This window comes from Mustela nivalis (genome assembly GCF_964662115.1).
Source record: "Mustela nivalis genome assembly, chromosome: 4".
Taxonomy (NCBI): domain Eukaryota; kingdom Metazoa; phylum Chordata; class Mammalia; order Carnivora; family Mustelidae; genus Mustela; species Mustela nivalis.
In genome coordinates this window covers 10438647-10458025 of record NC_139023.1, presented here as the reverse complement: position 1 = coordinate 10458025, position 19379 = coordinate 10438647, and the positions used below count along the sequence as shown (strand labels likewise).

Here is a 19379-nt window from a genome sequence, read left to right as displayed (position 1 = left end):
ATGTTGGCATACGGAAGAACAAATAACAGACCAGTGTGACTGGAACACAGGGAAATTAGGGATGCATGATGAGTCAAAGGGAGTGGGGCCAGATCATGTAGAACAAAGGTTCTCAGCTGCCTTTCTTTGTTGGTTGTGGCTGTCCTGTGTATTATGGGCTATTTAGCAACATCTCTGGTCTCTACCCCCTTGATGTCACTTTCACCCTTTCCCCTAAGTTGTGATAAACAAAAATGTTTCTAGACATCGACAAGTGTTCCCTTGGGGGGGGGTGCAAAATAGTTCCAGGAAAAACACTGATATGGAACCTTTTAGATGACTTTACTGTGTTTTATATTAGGCGGAAGCAGGAAGCTGCTGGAGGGTTTTGAGGAAAAGGAAGTGCCATATAATAATTGAGATTTTAAAAAGATTACTCTGCAAGGAGAGTGGGCTGTCAGGGACAGGAGTGAAGCAGAGACTTCTATGGTGAGGACGGCATTGAGAGTCAGGGGTTGCTTAGTGATGTCAAGGAAGTAGGGGAATTTAAGCTGGACCTTGAAGAGAGAGAACAGACTTAAATGTCAAGACTTAGAAACAGGGGACCAGTTTGATGAATGGTGCAGAATGTGCAAGTCCTGTTTGATGAATGATGAAGCTTCAGGGATCTTTGAGGGCCCCTGTCATAGCATTGGGTGGGGAGCATCTCAGCATGGGCAGCCAGACAGGTGCTTGTCATCACTGGTTCTGTCCTGTTTGACTTGTTCATCTCCTCCTGGTCTTCCCTGCTCCCTCAACATTCCAGCCTGGATGGATGGCACCAATGCCGCATTTAATCACTCTCTCTAGCAGCATTCAGGGTGGAAGGAAGAAGTGTCAGAGTGGGGGGTGGGTGAAAGGGAGTGGTTAGAAGGCCCCTGAATAATCCAAGTAGGACATTAAGAAAATCTGCAAAAGGCAGTGTCAATGGGGAGGAAGGGTAAGGAACAACTCACATGCTATTTTTGAAAAATGTGGTTTTCTGTATTTCTTACAGTACTATTTCCAATAAAAGTTCCTATATTTGAATACTGTTTTTATTCCATTGAAATCTAGTTATTCAGATACCCTGAGCTAAAGACACATTTTAGAGTTGGCTTGTTTTCATACGCATAAGTTTGTTTTGCAGGAACAACTTTTCTGACATAACCATTTGGGTTCCAGGTCTTTATGGCAATCATTGGAGCACTATGAATTTTTTAGCATTGCTTTTACCATTCTGGTCAACAAATATGTCTCCAGTGTTTACTGGAGGATGCTGTACTAGATAGGCATTATAAGCCTCAAGCATTGAAATTTGGCAAAATGAATTCATGGCCTTTCCTTCTTTGGACTCAGTCTCCTTAAAATCTCTCCCATCTGTCCATGTCCTTCCTCCATACTATTACTTTAGTTAGAACTGGGTCAGCTCTGGCCTGGACTGGGGCAATTCTGTCATGTCCATCCTCTCTGTCTCCAGTCTTGACCACTTCCAGTATGTCCTCTACAAACCAAAAGAGCTGTCCTTCTAAATAGAAATCTGATCATATCACTTACCTACTTAAAAGCCTTTGATGGTTTCCCTTTGCTCTTAGGATAAAAATTCCAAAGTCTTTAGCAAAACATTAAAGATCTGAACTTCTTTAGCCTTATTTCCTACCTCTGCCATCTCCTTCTGTGCACCAACTCTTTTATTTTCTCAAAATGGCGGCTTATTTCCCTTTTTATTCCCTCCTGCTTCCTCATGTCCTGCCTTCAGTTATGGCTCACATTTTAGGACTCAGCTTAAATACCACCTCCTAGGAATACCATCTTTGACTTTGGGCTTCATAACTTTTCTGCATGACATCCCAAGCTCACCCCAAGTATAGAATACTGTGGTATTGCACATGTCTCTTGGTTTGTCTAGCTCTAGCACTACATTGTAAGCCACTTGAGGACAAAGACTGTGTATTATCTGTAATTGTACTTCTAGGATCTAGAATTTGTTCGATTTGCTCAATTTTGTTCAATTTGCCATTTTACAAATGAATCCGTGTATCCAATAAATGTAATCTAGAGTGTTCACCCAGCACTGTGCCAGGTTCTGGGCTCTCAGTGAACAAAAGCACCGTGGTCCCTGTCATCATAGAGCTTCTGGTCCATGAGGGTGAGAGGTATCATTCAAAGAATCATGCAAAATGTGACATTGCAAATGTGGCTAGTGCTGTGAAGGAGAAGTGGCGATGTTTTAAGAAGCTATAAGAGAGGGTTTAGTCTACTTCAGGAACTATATGGAGTTCCCTGAGGTGATGGCACTTACACTGAGATTCAAGCATTAGTAGGAATTATCTAGATGAGGCTGGATGGGAAGAATATTCCTTTTGGGCACAGGAATCACTATGTATGTACAGGCTTTTCAAGAGGAAATAACCTGACAAGAATGAATGCCTCATAGAACAGTGTGGCAGCAATGAGAGAGGGAGAATTGAGGATGAAGAGGGAACCAACCCCACAGAGGCGCCTAGCTGGGCCTTCAATTCATGCTGATGATTTCCCCTTCCTCTTAAGTGTATCAAGAAGTCTCAACATGGTTGAGGGAAAGGAAGACTTTTTGAAGAGAATGATGTCAGTGCACACAGTAATTATGTATCTACAATTATTTTCTCCCAGAGCTTTTATTTATTTTGGTGGTTTTGCATAGTTTGTTTTGTATTCTACTTTCTAAAGTCCTCATTGCACTCTCTTTGGTATTATATGGCCTCTTTTTGTTAGTCTCCAGGATATCTTGTTCAAACTTGTTTTTGTTGAAATAGAGCAAGAAAGCATGGATTTGGCTCATGGTAGCCTACATGATACTTTCTACAGCAGCTATTCTTTTGACCCATTGGTATAGACAGTGTGTATATCCTTAGGTTACTACAGTTTTCTTGGTGCCAAGATTTGGCAATCCTGTCCACTGATCTCCATGTTGGTACCTCTACTATAGTCTTGAGTGGTTTAGTCTAAATAGGGCTTAAAACTAAGTAATATTTCCAACTATTGTTCATCTTCTTCCCCCACCCCCAACCAGGTTGTTCATATTTCTACTGATGAACAAATCAAGTTTTAATTTTTTGTATGGCTGATTAAGTGTTTATAGTTGCCATTCAGAAGAATGTATACATGTTATTTGTGATTCTTTTTTTTTTTGGCAAATATTAATTGAGAATTGACTATGCTCCACAAGCTCTATTTAGGTATTCAGGATAGAGAGAAAAAGAGACATAGTCCAGGTCTTCCTGTTTCTTTTAGCTTATGCCAAGGACAGATAAATGCACACATAATTTCAAAATAGTGTGATGAGTGCTGTGGTAAAGGAAAGCTTAGAATTACAGGGGAACATTGAAGAGGAAATCTAACCTAACTGGGCTTACCCATCTCACCTGGACTGAGGCAGCAAAGCTACCAGAAAAGATAAAGGCTGATTTAAGTCTTAAGGATGGGTAGGACTGATTCACGGTAAGAAGGAAGAGTAGAGGTTATTCCGGGGAAAGGGTGCTAGGTGGGCAAAGACACAAAGGCATTAGCATATAAGACATGCTGAAGGAATTGCATATGATTGAAGGTGGCCATGGTATAGGATTGGGGCAGGGGAAAGATGAAAGATGGGGCTGCAGATGTGAACAGAGGCCAGATCATGAATGGTCTAGAGTGAGGTCATAAGACACATCCACAGGCAGGATTGAACAAATCCTGTGGATTCCATCTTAAAGTATAGTCAGAATCCAAATACTTCTTGCCATCTTGACTGCTACTACTCTGGCTCTAGCCATCACAATTTCTTACATGAATTATGGTAGCAACCTCCTAACTGGTCTCGCTGTCCTTGACTTTCTTCAGGCTGTTCCCAACACAATAGCCGTAGTGTTTAGTCCATAAATAAATAGGTCATGTCACTCCTCCCTTTAAAACACTCCAGTGGCTTCACATCATACTCCGCCTACAAACCCAAATTTTCATGGCTCTGCTTAGTATTTGGTACTATTTAAGATACCGTATAGTTTACAGTTTATTTACTTGTGTTGTTTATTGTCTCAGTAGAATGGAAACGTCTCAAATATGGGAATTTTTGTGTTTTAGTCACAGATATGACTTTAACATCCTTAACTGTGCCTGTTAATAAGTTGGTAGTAGTATTTATTCAAGTATTTATTCCAGTTGGAATGGAATGACTGAGAGCCAGATATATCATGATACTCACCTCATTAGTCATTGTTGAACAAGTTTATTTCAGCTCATTCCCACCCTTTGCCTTCCTTTCCCTACCTTGTCCCACTCCCAATTCAGACCCTGTGGTTTCAGACCACTTGTATTGAAATGAACTGCTTTTTGAATACAGATCAACCTTTGTTCATGGTCAAACCTGGACTAAGTCAACGTGTGCTCTTCTTTCTTGTGTCAGCTGCCCTTGCCTGTGACGAGTTCTCTGAGAACATGATGAGACCCATGTTGGGGAGTCAGGGGTGAAATCTTGGCCTTTCAGTGAGAGGAGGGCAGTGTTCTAACTAACTGTAATTGGACCTGAATGATAACAGTCACCGGGTTTCTAGTGTAAATTATATTCTCATTTTTTAAAGCCAGAGTCTCCATTCCCTCAGATTGGTCATACTCTGGCTCTTGGTCCTTCTGCTTCCATGCTGTGAAAATGGACTGCTCTGTTTTTTCAGGCTCCATAGGGTATAAGCATTTGATTTCTTCATAAATAGAGCAGAGAAATATAACCACAGAATAACATTGTGGACACATTTAACAATATTTATTTAGTGAGTAAAAGAGCAAGACCTTTTGTTACATAGGCTGCTCCTCCAGTCAATAAATGTTATTGTGACCAGTGGACAGTGTTTGAAATCAGCCCATTCTGATTAAGGGTGTATTAATTACCTTAATGATCATGTTTAATAGGTTATTAAACAATTATTTTCATATGCTATGAAAGGTGAGAAATCGTCTTAGGCATACCTTCTCAGGGTTGCTTTCAGATCTCTGGGCTGCATATGCTGACTACTGTCTAGGTCAACAGCTTATTGCTAAACAGTCACACAGAGAAGGATTGCTGCCTGCTTCTAATTTGTTTATTGCGCTTATTGTTAACAACCACCAGCACCACCATTGCTACCGTCACTATTTTTTTGAGCTCCTACTATGCAACAACCACTACCTTTTAAGTTCCTATATAATGCTTTGCCTCTGTTACTGCACTGAATGATTGCAATAGCTCCTCAAGGTAGATCTTTATCTCCATTTTTCTGATTACAGAATTGGATAGAGAGAGGATAACTAGCAATAAGCAAATGGTAAGTAAGCTGTGAACTTCAGTCAAGCTAGAGGAGGTGTCATGTGGCAGCTCTGTGTTTCATTGCTCAGGGGAATAATAGGAGGAAGATAAAGTCCCTTTCCTTGAAAAACTTACCTTGAAGTAGATATTCTTAGCAAGCCAAGTGAGTCGGGGTTTTTTTTGGTCATCTTAATTCCCATCTGGAAATAGGTCAAGATAGAAAGATGGGATTTTTTTTTTTTCATATGATTTTGTTACCTCTTTCTGCAGAAAGGAGCTGGATACCACCTGGATCTCTTCTGGGTGGCCATCCTCATGGTGGTGTGCTCTTTCATGGCTCTTCCATGGTATGTGGCTGCGACCGTCATCTCCATCGCTCACATTGACAGTTTGAAGATGGAGACAGAGACTTCTGCCCCTGGAGAACAACCAAAGTTTCTAGGTGTGAGGTATGTTTAAGTCAGAGGAAAACGGCTCTATGGAACACATCATGCTGCATCTATATTGTCGTTCATAGGAAATGGGCAGAATGGGAGGAGAAAAGGCTGGTAGTGATTAACTTATTCCTTTAGTTACTGTTCCAGAAAGGACTACATTTTCATTAGAAAGAGAGTCTTCAATAATTTTCTAGTTCACTTCTTATGTTACATAAATTTCCTTCAATTAATGAAGGCTAAATGATGCAACGTAAAAGCACAAATCATTTTCTTCACCGTGGAGCTCACTGCAGTGCTGTGGTACTTACTTGATCCCAAGCATCGTAAAGGCCAAACCATTTAACCTTCAGCTCTGTTGAGACTCCCCAAAACTCTTGAGTCTGCTTATGATTTTGAAGATTCTATAAAGGGAAAGGAATTCCTATTTTCCAGTTATTCTTCTGTCCCCATAAGCACTGAGAAACCTTGACCTCTAGCTGTTAAATTTGGGCAGCCAGGAAGGGCTTGCATAAGACCTTCATACAGTGTTGAATACTTTTTGCAGCAAGCCCAGCTTCTAAGTGCTTGGGTGAATAGCTTGCAGGACAGAGCCATTGTTTCCCACGCCACAACAGTGGGTGATTCTTTCTTGGGGGCTGGGGGAGGGGGTGTTGGATGGGAATCCTATTTGTAAAAAAGTACTCTTGTTGTTTAGATTTGGAAATTAGACTGATGGGATTTATTGCACTCATGAAATTTCCCTGAGCTGTTTGTTAATTAGAATGCAGGACAATGTAATATCTGTCTCCTGTGAAAGAAGGTGTAATTACACAACAGTACAAGTCATTTAAAAAATAAGGGCTTCAAAGAGGCCAGGAATTGATGGACCAAGGGCAAGTAACTTTTTTTTTTTTTTTTTAATTCTAAAAGGAGCAAAGGATTTAGCACAACCACTTTTCTCTTGAGGAATTCAAATCACGTTATACAATAGTTTTAAGAGAATTTTATAGTTATGTTGAGCTTCTATGCTCTCCTCGAGGTATTCACTTATATAAAATATCAAGACCTTTGCTGTTTTAGTCAAACATTAATTTGGCCAATGTACAGTCTTTTTTGAAGGTGAAAATACAAGGAGCCTATTTCTGAAAATGAGAGATAACTTGGTAATCATTTGATTTGGTTTCAGGGAACAAAGAGTCACTGGAACCCTCGTGTTTATTCTGACCGGTCTGTCAGTCTTTATGGCTCCAATCTTGAAGGTAAATATGTGAAGTACTTGTCTCTTCCTCCTTCTCAGTATGCAACAGATAACTGGGTATGTGGAGAGTAGAATTCCTTATCTGCAACATTCTCCTCAGTTCTGGAACACACTGAAGCAGACAGGGGTCAAGTAGAACAAGTACTTTCAAAACTTTTATTTTGATTTCCTCACTCCTTCACTCCTTCTACTATGAATTATTATTATTGTTGTTGTAGTTACTTGGTTGAGCCATATTAAATTACCAGTATTGAAGCTTTTGACCTATACAAATGATAATTCCATCGCTTAATCTAACTGCTTTCCCCTCCTCACTGCATTTCTTACTCTCCTTACATCCTTTCTTCCCACTGCTTTCCAACTACTTGTCCCTAAATCCTGCTTCCCTTCCCCCCATACGCAGGCTCACACTAGACTCCTGGATAACATGAATGATCATTTTGTAACTTTTCTCCTAGTCTTAATTATTGCTGACTATGTTTCTCTTTTCTTTGAATCAGAAGGCCTAATCTCCACAGAGGGAAAGTTGAGTAAAATTAACTGGTCTTTGACGAGAAAACTTTAGAAATGAACTTTGGAAGAAGAAAAAAATGACATGCTAGATGATTTAGAAAATTAGGAGTCAAATATATATGTTTGATCATTGGGGTGACTATCTGACAAAATTGATGAATACGAACTGTATGGGAGAACCTATTACAAAGATGAGATAGGGTTAAAAGTGCAGGTTTAGCTGTCATGAAGCTTCCATTTCATTTTTTGTGACACAGGCATTTTATTCTCCTCTTCTATTACATAAACAATACTGGCCAATTATTGATAGTTTGTATTTGATGCTTTGCATCACAGAACAAAACCTGAAAATTACCTATAGACCTAGAAGCTATTAACAACCACTTAATATCTTTTCAAGTTTGCCTCTGAGAATTTCTATTTATTTTTAAACAGTTCTCATTTTTCAGATTTTTAAGATACTTATTTAACTACACAAGTTTTGGAGCAGTACACTCTTGTAAAGAATTCAAACCATACAGAAGTATAGAGAGGGAAAGGCAAAAGACCTCTGTTTCTCTCAAGTTGGCACATTTATGAGTGGGTTGCCATTCAGATGAACTTGAGGAAAGTAGAACTATAATTTCGTAGCCTATAGCTAAGACTGGTTTTGCCCTTAGGGAATTTAGATAAACACATATGTTATGCAGAAAATACTTGGTAAACAGCTAAAAGATTTAAATATTCATCTCTTGTTCCTGGTTTCCACAATGTCAGTTAACTGGCTTAACTAATTTCTGCCTGGAATCATGAAGGAATATATATTTCATGCACACGTGGGAAAGTAAAATTTAAAATAACCTTGAAGAAGTTATCTCTGATCATGTACAAAGAACCTCAGGAGAGTACAGGTCTTAAGGTTTTGCAGGGACAGAGGGAAATCTGTGATTCCTTTTGCCAGTACAAAGCAAGTTGTGGGGCAGGTTTGAAGTTGTGAGTTTCACAGCATCAAGTCCACAACCTGAAGGCTTTATGTTCCTTTGTTGCCCCACAGACACCAGTACAGCAACTGGTGGCAATGTCTAGCCACATAGACCATAGAACCTCATCTGGACAGATGGACAGATCCATTTTTAGAAAGGTCATTGTAGGCAATTGTGACCTCACGTTGTCGGAGGATCTATAGGAATGAATTTGCTCCCGGGTTCCCCAAAGGTGGGCTCACATGATACAACTGCAGAGTTTTTTTATGGGGTCTCTTAGAGATTAGCTCCTAGTAGGGGATGAATAGAAATATTTCCATCAATTCAAATAAGCTTATTAGCATATCAACCCCCACCGATTTTTTCTTTTGTTTTTATATTATGTCTTTTCATTAATACAGTATAAAATCCTAACTCAAAAAATTCAGTTGTTTAAGAGCCCCCTTTTTTTGTTGTTACAGCACATTGGCTTTAATGTTAAGAGAATCTGTCAGCTGAGTAATCACGTATGATCCCAAAGGGACACAGAGAACAGATACTGTATAAACTGCTATTTTTAGGAAAAGATGGAAGACTCACATTTTCTGCAGCACCTCTTCCTAACTGTTTTCTAACCCTGCACCCAAATGTGGCTGCAGAAGAATTAAAGCTGAAAGCCCTTGTGTTCTTTATTGTACAATGATTCTTTTTGCCCTGATGTGCAAAGCACTTTAGTATCTGCAGGAACAGATTAGAATACAGAGAAAGGAGAAAGAGAGATGTAAGTGATCAATGAGCGTGAGTTTGCGTTTCCTTTTGACCTTCCTTAAGCTCACCCTTATTTAGCTGCTAATGTTCATAATTATGGCCATTTCAACTTTGGGAAATGCAAAGAATCATTGTAAGAATCAGTGAAAAAGGTAGTCCAGCAAACATTTTTATTGGGCAAGGCTTATACTCAAAATGTGGGAAATGAAATTATTTGTTACTATGGCTTCCAATATATTGTGGGAAACATAGATTTTAAAACAACAATCAAGTATTCCAGCACTGACAGTTGTAATTCCAGACTTTGGCGAGTAGAACTGTTCTTTACTTTAGGCATCACATTAGCTAATTTTAGATCATGCGCCCTTCTTGCCATTGAAATTGGGTAGCTTATAAGCATTCACCAGAGAATTCTTGGTGGCTCACGTAAGAAGTCAATACAGGAAGAGGCAGATGTTGAGGGTACAGCTTAACTAAAACTTAAGTAACGACTAAGTGGAGTCAGGATTACCAATTAACCTCAGAATTCACACAGAAAGAGGTACCAGGGGTGACTTGGGAGGAGGGAACCATTTTCCTCCACCATTTGACTGTGTGTTTTAAAGGGACAGGTGACAACTTTAGAGAATGGTTTTACTTAAGAGTCTGCCTTTGAAAGGCAGATCAAATGCATGGAATCAAGAGAAATATGTGCCTTTCACTTTTTAAAAGGACATGGCTCAACACCTCCCCTTCCCAGCTCCCTGCATCCCACTGTTTCCTTGCCTCAGAGGATGCGAGGAATTTCCTCCCTGCCCTAAGCAGGGTGGGCGGCTGTTCTCTGCGCCTCCTTATGCAGGCTTACTTTGAACAGGAAGTCTGTGACCTCTGTTTTGATCTCTTTGCCAGAGTCTCTCTTTTTACATGGAAAAAATGTAAGGAGTCATAATGTATTAGCTTTAAGTTCATGAGGATACCCCGTGACCTCAACCAGCTGCACTCACACATGCCTCAAATCCCACCCCGGATCCAGTACAGAGCTGTGGGGAAGTAGGGAAAACTGGCTTCCCAGGCTGGTTACAGTTTTCAATTTGTGTCTCTGCAGCAGAAGTACTGCCTGTTGAGCTCGTGTTCTGGGGCCCACCACAGAGCAGCAAAAAGATGAAAGACCGTTCCTAGGGCTTCCTTTTCCAATGCTTCTGGCAAGCTTAAAGAAATAAAGATCCAGTAAAGTTCACTGCCCCTTCTGTGGTCTTCGCTTGAAGCAGTTCATCTTTAACATGAGGTGTAGCCGAAATTTATCTTTCGGATTTGTTTAGGGTTCTAAAATTTGGAGGCTAGTGTTTAATTTGTACCTGGCAGTCGTTCACTGAGCTTCTCCAGTGTGCCACACCCCCTGCTCGGTATCAGGGAAACGAGGAGAGAGGGTAGAGAGGAGGAGGAGGGTGTTAATAGCGGCTCCCGTTCACTGGGAGCTTGGCGTTGGACCAAGAGCTCTGCACAGATTGTTTTTATTTAGTTCTCCAGTAAAACCTATGAAAAACGTATGTATAATTGCATCCATCCTACAGATTTAAAAATAAATAAATAAATAACTGGCCAAGTCCCAAAGTTCTTAAATGGCAGAGCCAAAGTTTGAACTCAGGCAGTTCTAACTCCAAAAGCCTGATCTCATAACCATCATGGTTTATTGTCTTTTAAAATAAAAGAGTATTGGCCTCAAAGAGCTCCTTTACTTTCATTTCCTCGGAGATGATCTTCCCCAGTTTCTTTGATCCAATTTCCAGGTCTCTTACATAGAGAGAAATGTGGCATTTTCACAACCTCTTCATCATAAGTTGCTCCGTAGTTTTGTCCTCATTAGACTAAGGACCAGATTGCAAGTCGGCAGCTTCCTTATGGTCCCAGATTTTTAGGGCTTGAGGGCATTAGGATGTGTTTTTGATAACATGTTCCTGAAGATAGTCGTTATTGTTGGAAGGACAATATTATAGAGCTTATAGAACACTGAGGTTTTGAGTCCGACCTTTGCAGCCATCTTTGTGTCCTGTACCCCCGCAATCCCACCCTCACCGCAGAGGGACCAGAGGGAGCTGTGCTGGGCAGCTGCCAGCTTCTCGACTTGCCAGTGAAGGTCCTGATGCTAATAATGACATCAGTACCACATTTATCCTTCCTTGAGCATCTATTATGAGCCAGTCCCTGAACTAGATCTTCTATAATCTTTATCATAACCACTCTATAGATGAGAATACTGAGGATAGCAGTTGACAGTTCTCTCGGTTCCACAATGGGTAGAGCCAGGATTGGAACCCAGGTCTAACTTCCTGTACTTCCATGCCCTTCATCAGTACTTCGTGCTGAGCGTCAGACACATGCGCACACACACACGGTGACTATTACTCCGCTGGGTGGCCTCCCTCCTGTCCTGAATTCTGCACTGTGGGCAACTACCATCTACCTTTCTTATTAAATTTACCCTTTTACATTTTTTTCTTACAGCAATATTCTAACACTATCAAAAATCAAAGGGAGGGCTAAGTAAAAAAGTGGAACTACCTTCACCACAATTTGAAAAATTTGGTGACATAATCTTGAATATGCTAAATCTCCATTGTCTTAATTTAATTTTTCTGTCTGGTTCTAGGATCAAGCATTTAACTTTTTCATTTCTAATGTTTATGAGAAACATATAATATTTACTTATAATCCTTTTCACCAAAGAATTTTTTTTTTAAAACGTTATCATCTCTGCAGCTGTTTTCCTACCTGTACCCCATTCTGAGTTAATGGTACCTTCTGATTTTATTTTGTGGTAGATTTCGCAAAATCTGGCATAAATTCAGAGAGAGTAGACTTCAGCACTATGGTACAACTTTCCTTCACTCTGGTGCTAGAGCTGCGTTAGAGAAAATATTTAGCTAAATTTAGGGGAGGGGTGGAGATAACTCTCAGTGTCATCTTTGTGATTACTTTCTTTCAAGCCAGAGAAAACACTTTACTCAGATTAAAAAGTAACTACTGCCGGATTTCTAACAACATGCCCAACTCTCTAAGAGAACTATGTGTCTCTTTTCTCCTTTCACCTTTCTTTCCCTCCCAAGGAATTAAAAATGAAATGGATATATGGGAGGAATCATCATATATTAAAGAAAAGTGGGAGAGCCCTTGCTTTCAAAGGATATTTTAAAAAATTTAAAAATGAGTGAATGCTGTGAAATGGTTTCTTTGTTGGTTATTCTTTTGGTCAGTTTATACAGGGGAATGGGAATAAGTACATTCTAAAGGAAATAAAGGCATGTGTCAGAACTCAAGTGGCTTGAATGTGATGTGCTCACCTCTTTGTGGTGATGGTGGGGTATTACAGCACACATGCCTTCCCCAACACTTCTACTGTCCCTCCTACCCCCTTAACAGTCAACATCAATTATTTTTTTCTGAGTTCAAGATCAAATTACCTATGTTACAATTATTGTTTTTTTCTAGAAAGAATGTGGGATGTTTTATGTAAATAAATATATGTATTACATATAAATTTAATAATTCCTGTAGCTAGCCGGTAACAATGGAGATTGTCATGACATATTTTGGATTTACTAATTTCCAGTAGTGGCCAAAGGGTTTCAGGTACAGAACGTTTTAGGTCATTCCCAGGGTAGACATAGAAATTATATTTCATTTAATACATGTAATAGTTCTTTAAAAATTACTCTGAAGTCATACTGTTTCCTGCCTACAAAGCCTCCTTTATGTAGATTTGGTAAGATTGAACTTAATTGATTGTGGTTTTTGAAAACCAAAATTACTTGAACTTCTTTTCAAAATCCAAGCTTGAGAACCTTTTGTTGTTCAAACAGAAGACTTCCCAGAAACAGAATCAACCTTGAGTTGCTTAGTTTCTACAGTACTAAGGACATTTCAAAAGTCTAGGAACAGATAAAACTTAAGGAACATTGAATTGGAACTTCCCATTGCTAAAACACTTTGTATTATTGTAAAAAGACTCTTGCTAATTAGTGCATAAAAATGTATTAATTCACTTTTTAAAGATGAGTATTACTACATGTGTGTAATTAATTGCTTCCGTATGCTCGATGCTCCTTTCAAGCAGGGTTCTCATTAGTTAGTCCTCTTAATATTCCTGAGAGGAAGAAAGGGGACAGCCGTTTGATGTTTGCTTAATTGAAAGAGGCATTTATACACCAAGCTGATAGATGATTTGGCAAAAATTATTAAGAAAAAATCAACAGGCTGTTGGAAAGGAACTTGGTCTCAGGAGTGAAGCAACTGTCTACCTTCCTATCTCACAGTTCATGCAAACATCTGGTTTACATAATCATTCCTTTTAAGGGGAAAGGGAAACAAATTTTTTTCCCCATTAAAAAATTATTTCTGAGGTTATACATGCTTATTGTTAAAAAAAAAAATGCCAACAGGCATCAAATGAAAGTTGAAAATCTCCCTCTACTTATTTCTAGTGTAGAGTTTAGAAGTTTATCAATGATAAACTAGAGTTCACTATATTATTATGTTGTATCTTTTAGTTTCAAATTTGGTCTTTATTTAAACTATTCTTCTTCATTACTGTTTTTATTATTTTTTTTTAACCTTTCTCCATTTTTCTTTCTTCCTAGTTTATTCCCATGCCTGTTCTCTATGGAGTGTTCCTGTATATGGGGGTAGCATCCCTTAATGGTGTGCAGGTGAGTTTTCCATAGCAATCTAAGTATAGTTGTGTTTTTTTCTAATAGTGGGAGTAGTCCAGTAACAGATCTTTGATGAAAAGTGCTGAGTTTTTAGAATGTGTGTATTTACAGTAAACAAAGTGGTGGTTGCCAAAAGGGAGGTGGGGGGAGATGGATGAAATCCAGAAAGGGGATTAAGAATGTACTTAACCGGGCGCCTGGGTGGCTCAGTGGGTTAAGCCGCTGCCTTCGGCTCAGGTCATGATTTCAGGGTCCTGGGATCGAGTCCCGCATTGGGCTCTCTGCTCAGCAGGGAGCCTGCTTCCTCCTCTCTCTCTGCCTGCCTCTCTGCCTACTTGTGATTTCTCTCTGTCAAATAAATAAATAAAATCTTAAAAAAAAAAAGAATGTACTTCACCATGATGAGCATTGAGTAGTATATAGAATTGTTGAATCATTACATTATATACTGAAAAGAATATAGCACTGTAAGATTTATGGATAGATAGATAGATAGAGAAAATGCATTTGTTTTCTACTTTCTCTGCCATACATCTGCTTCTTACTTCTGGCTTAATTAAAAAAAAATTAATTTGTGCTAACAAATGTTACCACAGGTACCCGTTCTTGAAATCAGCTGTTAAAACCGGTCATTTAATTAGGGAAATGAGAGAGCTGTGATCTCTCTTCCTCTCTCCTTCCTCCCCTGCTTCCTTCCTTCATCTCAAGAAGGAAATCAAACTCTTGGGGTTCTTCTCAAGGCACTGTTTATCCCTCTGCCCTTAAACCATACTAAGAACAGGCTGTTATTTGATTCACTTTTCACATGGCTGAGATCAATGATCAAAAGTTTTGCACCAATAAAAGAGTAAAGTCAATGTGGTTTAGTGCTACCCTTGTCCAAAACTTCAGCTATTCACAATTTGGGTAGAACTGTCCCCCTCTAAAAAAAAAAAAAAAAAATCATTAGGGAAAACTTTGTAAGGGACTTTGTCTTTCAATTGAGGTTTAATTTAATTGGCACCAGGAGACTGGAAGTACTTCTGCTGCTTTCTGGCACCTTGTTAATTGTAGCCTTATTTAGCACTTACTAATGTTTTAATGGGAAAAGACTGCATGTTCTGTGAACATCATAAGAATTTATTTAAACCCCTTCATAATAGTCCTTGCTTTCATTTATTGAATTTAGATTAATTTGGTTTTAGAGTCAGATAGAGCTGGGCAGGTGGCCAGGCCCCCAAAAGCAGAAAAGGCTGTTTTATTTTCCCCTTGTTTAGGTCCCCTCTGGGTAGAGTTTTTCACCATTGGGATATTTGTCACAAAATACAAGATGGGGCTTCATAGATTGGACTAGATGGATGTGAATGGATTTTTGTTGTTGTTGTTCTTATGAAACTTTGGGCAAGAACAAATATATTAAAAAATACTTTGTTTTTACCTGGTTTTGTAAATATTCTTTTTTCCCCTAAATGGAAAAATATGAAACTAATATGGTTCCCAAATTAATAGTTTTTTTTTTGGGGGGGGGCGTTTAAATAGGTCAGTCTAGATCAGAAGTTTGATTTTTATGCGTTCTAGATGTTTAACCAATGGTTGGAGCTCAATACATGTTTATTAAATTAAATAGAAGGCAAAAAAATCAACAATTTCATAATGTTGGGAAAAAAAAGTCCTTTGCTAAAGGCACAGCCAGTGGATTCCTGAATTCTGCAATGCTGTTGTCCCTCTTCCCTTTGTCTTTTGACACTCCCTCTTTTAGACCTTTTGGTAAGATTTCACTTAGCAATGAAATTTTGTAACCCAGTCTTTATAAACAGCAAGGCCCGCTCTGGTCAAAAATAGGCCTAGACAGAGAAAGAAAGTTTGTTACATAGGAAATAGCTTCCGAGAAGCTCGTCTGTGATAGTCTAGTTTACTTGCACGCTTCTCCCTTTCCTCCAGAAAGAAAGCAGAGAAGCTATGTTGGAGTCCTAATACATAATAATTCAATTCAGCAGGTATTTAGTGAATATCTTTCATTTGCGAGATCTTCTGATAGGTCCCCAAAAATCGTCCTTCTCATCATTATCCATGGAGACTCAGCAGTTAATCTCTGAAGCACGGTACCTGTCACAGAGGTGCTCAGTGGCCAGCATAGGACCTGTTTCCACACAACACAGACCACCTCTCCTGGATTCCAATGTCTAGTTGTTGACCCTCTGAAACTCACGATCGTAGTCATATGGCTTTTCTTTGAAAAGAAATGGTAATGAATTGCTGACTTATTATTTAAGTTATGCTATCAATAAATAATGTGGAATTTGTGAAAATAGCAGTGCATTCCCATTTTCAAGTTAGATACTTCCTTTATACCCTTGAAACATCCCTGAAATGTCTACCATGCACAGTAGCACCTCTTCTTTCAGACAAGGTGACTGAGGCTGAGTGAGATACATGAGTGAGGCATCTTCCTTCATGACAAAAATAGTCACGAGATTCTCTCTCCAGAGACTCAGATAGTAAAAATAGAAAGTAAGAGATGAGCATCTAGAATTTATATTTGGCTTTGTGACTTTATTCTTTGGTGGCCACTTTGTCTCTTATATCTGCATAACATTCCTGTGGAGGAACAGTATTGGAAATCCCCTAGCATGCCTTACTGTGCTGGACTGAATTTCTGAATTCCCTGACCAGAGTCCTCTGAAAAGGACACTGCTTGCCTAAAATTATAGAAGAGATAAATCACTAGTTGTTAGGTAGGTGATGTGGAAATGACTCTGTGTACCAGCTCTTCAAGTAATACAATTGTATCCTTGTCTGCTTTCCTCCCCAGTTCATGGATCGTCTGAAGCTGCTGCTGATGCCCCTAAAGCACCAGCCAGACTTTATCTACCTGCGCCACGTCCCCCTGCGCAGAGTCCACCTGTTCACCTTCCTGCAGGTGCTGTGTCTAGCTCTGCTCTGGACCCTCAAGTCCACCGTGGCTGCTATCATCTTTCCAGTCATGGTAGGGATTCCTTTAACTGAACCTCCCCATGAAGTCAGAGCAACAGCATTAGTTGTTGTCATAGAGAAGACCCACCTGTCTTTTCCGTGTGGCTCTCATTTTTTCCCAGCCTTGGCAAATAGTTTTGATTTGATCAGGTGTGACTTAAGGTTCCTATGTCTGTGGTCATCTACCCTGGACTTTACTGGCAAACTCAGCTGAGTTCAGTTACTGACACTGGTTTCTGCGGGTCAGGGAACCTCCCTGAGCTACCATGAACTTGTTGCTAAAATGGGCATGGCTCTCATGCTGTCGTTCTGAGCGACGATGATAAACACTAAGTCTATAGCACGATGTCTGACCTCCAGTAGACACCAGTGCACATGAGTTATTTTTAAAATACTGTACAATAGACCCAATCTAAATTACAAGTATAGCACATTTCAGTCCAAATAATAAGAAAATAAATTTGTCAACTTCGGAGAGGTCCCAGTGAATTAGAAGAAATGGAGTGAAAAGTGAGGTTTTTGAAGTTCTTGCTAAGCATAAGGGTAAGTCTGTGTTCTCAGTCCTTGCCATGAACTTGATGAGAAGCAAAGTAAAATAACTAACATTGCACTTGGAATTACAAGTGAAAGAAAGAAAAAGGGAAAATGCTAGCTCTGCATTTGACTTCATCATTAAATTTTATACTTTACAATAATTTCCTATTTCTTGCAAGAAAATGCACATGCATATACTTGAAGCAAGTCACCAAGTGAGCCTCAGGTCTGATCTGTCTCTCTCACAGCTTTGGAAACAGAATTCTCATTCACAGACATATTTTATTTTATTTTATTTTTTAATAAAAATCCTCTTACTCTTAGCCAGAGTTATTTTTTATCTTATGTCTATTTGTTGTTTGTGATTTTTTTTTCTCCAAGGAATCAGGAAAAAAAATCCTATAAAATACTAGTGATATTTGTAGAGTCATATTTTTTCATGATGGTCCCTTATACCCCCCCCCTTTTTTCTTGAACTCTATTAGCTCACTGGAAAACAATAATAAGAACAAAGACTTATTTGTCAAATGACTCCCATTTGACTATTGGTATAGTCTACCTGTTAGTTTTGCTAAAGACAGGAAAACAAACTTAGACCTGGATAAATTTGAAATATGTCCAGTAAATCACTTCCTGCTTATGCTAAGTAATATAAAAAAATGCATTCCCTTTATAGAGTATTTTTTAATCTTTCTAGAGCTTTTATTTGATCACAAATCAATAATGTAATATCAGTGGGCCAGATGTTAATTTCCCTAGGAGATGAAGAAACAGATGTAGAGCATGACGTGGATAAGCACAACTGTTGAATCTGAGACCGTGTCACGGCTCTCCTATCCCAGGGCACACTAATTTTACTCTTGAGCAAAGGCATCTTTAATGTACCTTTAGAAGTTGCTGTTCAAGAGAAACTGTAGAATGAAAGACATATATTTTAAGGATACTGATTTTAGAGGCAGACAGCTGGGGCCCTTTGTTGTATTTTTTCCTTACCTGGCTTTGTCATCTTGGATGACATATTTATGTCTCCAAGCCTCAGTTTCCTCAGTTGTAAGATGGAGATTATAATATCTACTTTTTGAGTTTGTGGTGGAATAAATGAGAAAATCCTGCCCAAGAGTTTAGCTCAGCCTTAGACACACTGTAAGTTGTCAGGTCATAGTAGTGATTGAAGCTGCCCCATAGATTAAATGGTTTGAGCATATTCAAGGATTACCTCCATTATTAGCACTTTGAAAATGTAGTATGCTGTATGTTGTACAGGTTTTCTTGATTTTCGGGGATAAAAATATATGTTTATAAAAAATAAAAAGTTAAAACCTTATAAAAAAATCTCTGTAATATTTTAATTTTCAATAATTAGAAATCATAATACAGGCTTTTTTTCTCTTTATACTTTCATTTTATTAAAAATCTGACATGGAAGAAAATGATTTAAAAAAATAACCCTTTTGAGTCGACATTCTAAATGAATGTAATCATACACATCAGTGAATGAAGTACGTTTTACTTAAGACTTTTATGACCCAACATCCCCCCGTAAAGAAAATATTTATGGTCCACGTGATATAAATCCATATAAGCAAGATGAGTTCTATCAAATTCTAGCCTTATGCAAGATAGTTTTCTACTGCCTTTGATAGGGTAATATCAGTGCTCACCGTGACTTCATCTGACATGGTTTCTTTCATACTTTCTATATTTATCCTTTCAGATCTTGGCACTTGTAGCTGTCAGAAAAGGCATGGACTACCTCTTCTCCCAACATGACCTCAGCTTCCTCGATGATGTCATTCCAGAAAAGGACAAGAAAAAGAAGGAAGATGAGAAGAAAAAGAAAAAGAAGAAGGGAAGTCTGGACAGTGACAATGATGATGTAAGGAACTTTCCAAAATTCCAAAGTAAAGCTAAAGAAATAAATGTGTAAAAAATATATGTATATACATATATACAAATATATATACACATACATATATATGTGAAATATATAATTGTATATATATTATATATGGTGTGTGT

The 19379-nt window shown here is 38.7% G+C and overlaps 1 protein-coding gene across 8 annotated transcripts in view; it reads left to right on the top strand.

Moving 5' to 3' along the window:
- Positions 1–19379, top strand: part of SLC4A4 (solute carrier family 4 member 4) — a 462487-nt gene that overhangs the window by 399014 nt on the left and 44094 nt on the right. For all 8 annotated transcript variants that reach the window (XM_082726304.1, XM_082726303.1, XM_082726305.1 and 5 more), the window contains 5 exons: positions 5564–5742; positions 6896–6968; positions 13803–13871; positions 16666–16839; positions 19075–19236. In XM_082726304.1, the coding sequence (XP_082582430.1) occupies positions 5564–5742; positions 6896–6968; positions 13803–13871; positions 16666–16839; positions 19075–19236 (657 nt within the window). The remainder of the gene's footprint in view (positions 1–5563; positions 5743–6895; positions 6969–13802; positions 13872–16665; positions 16840–19074; positions 19237–19379) is intronic.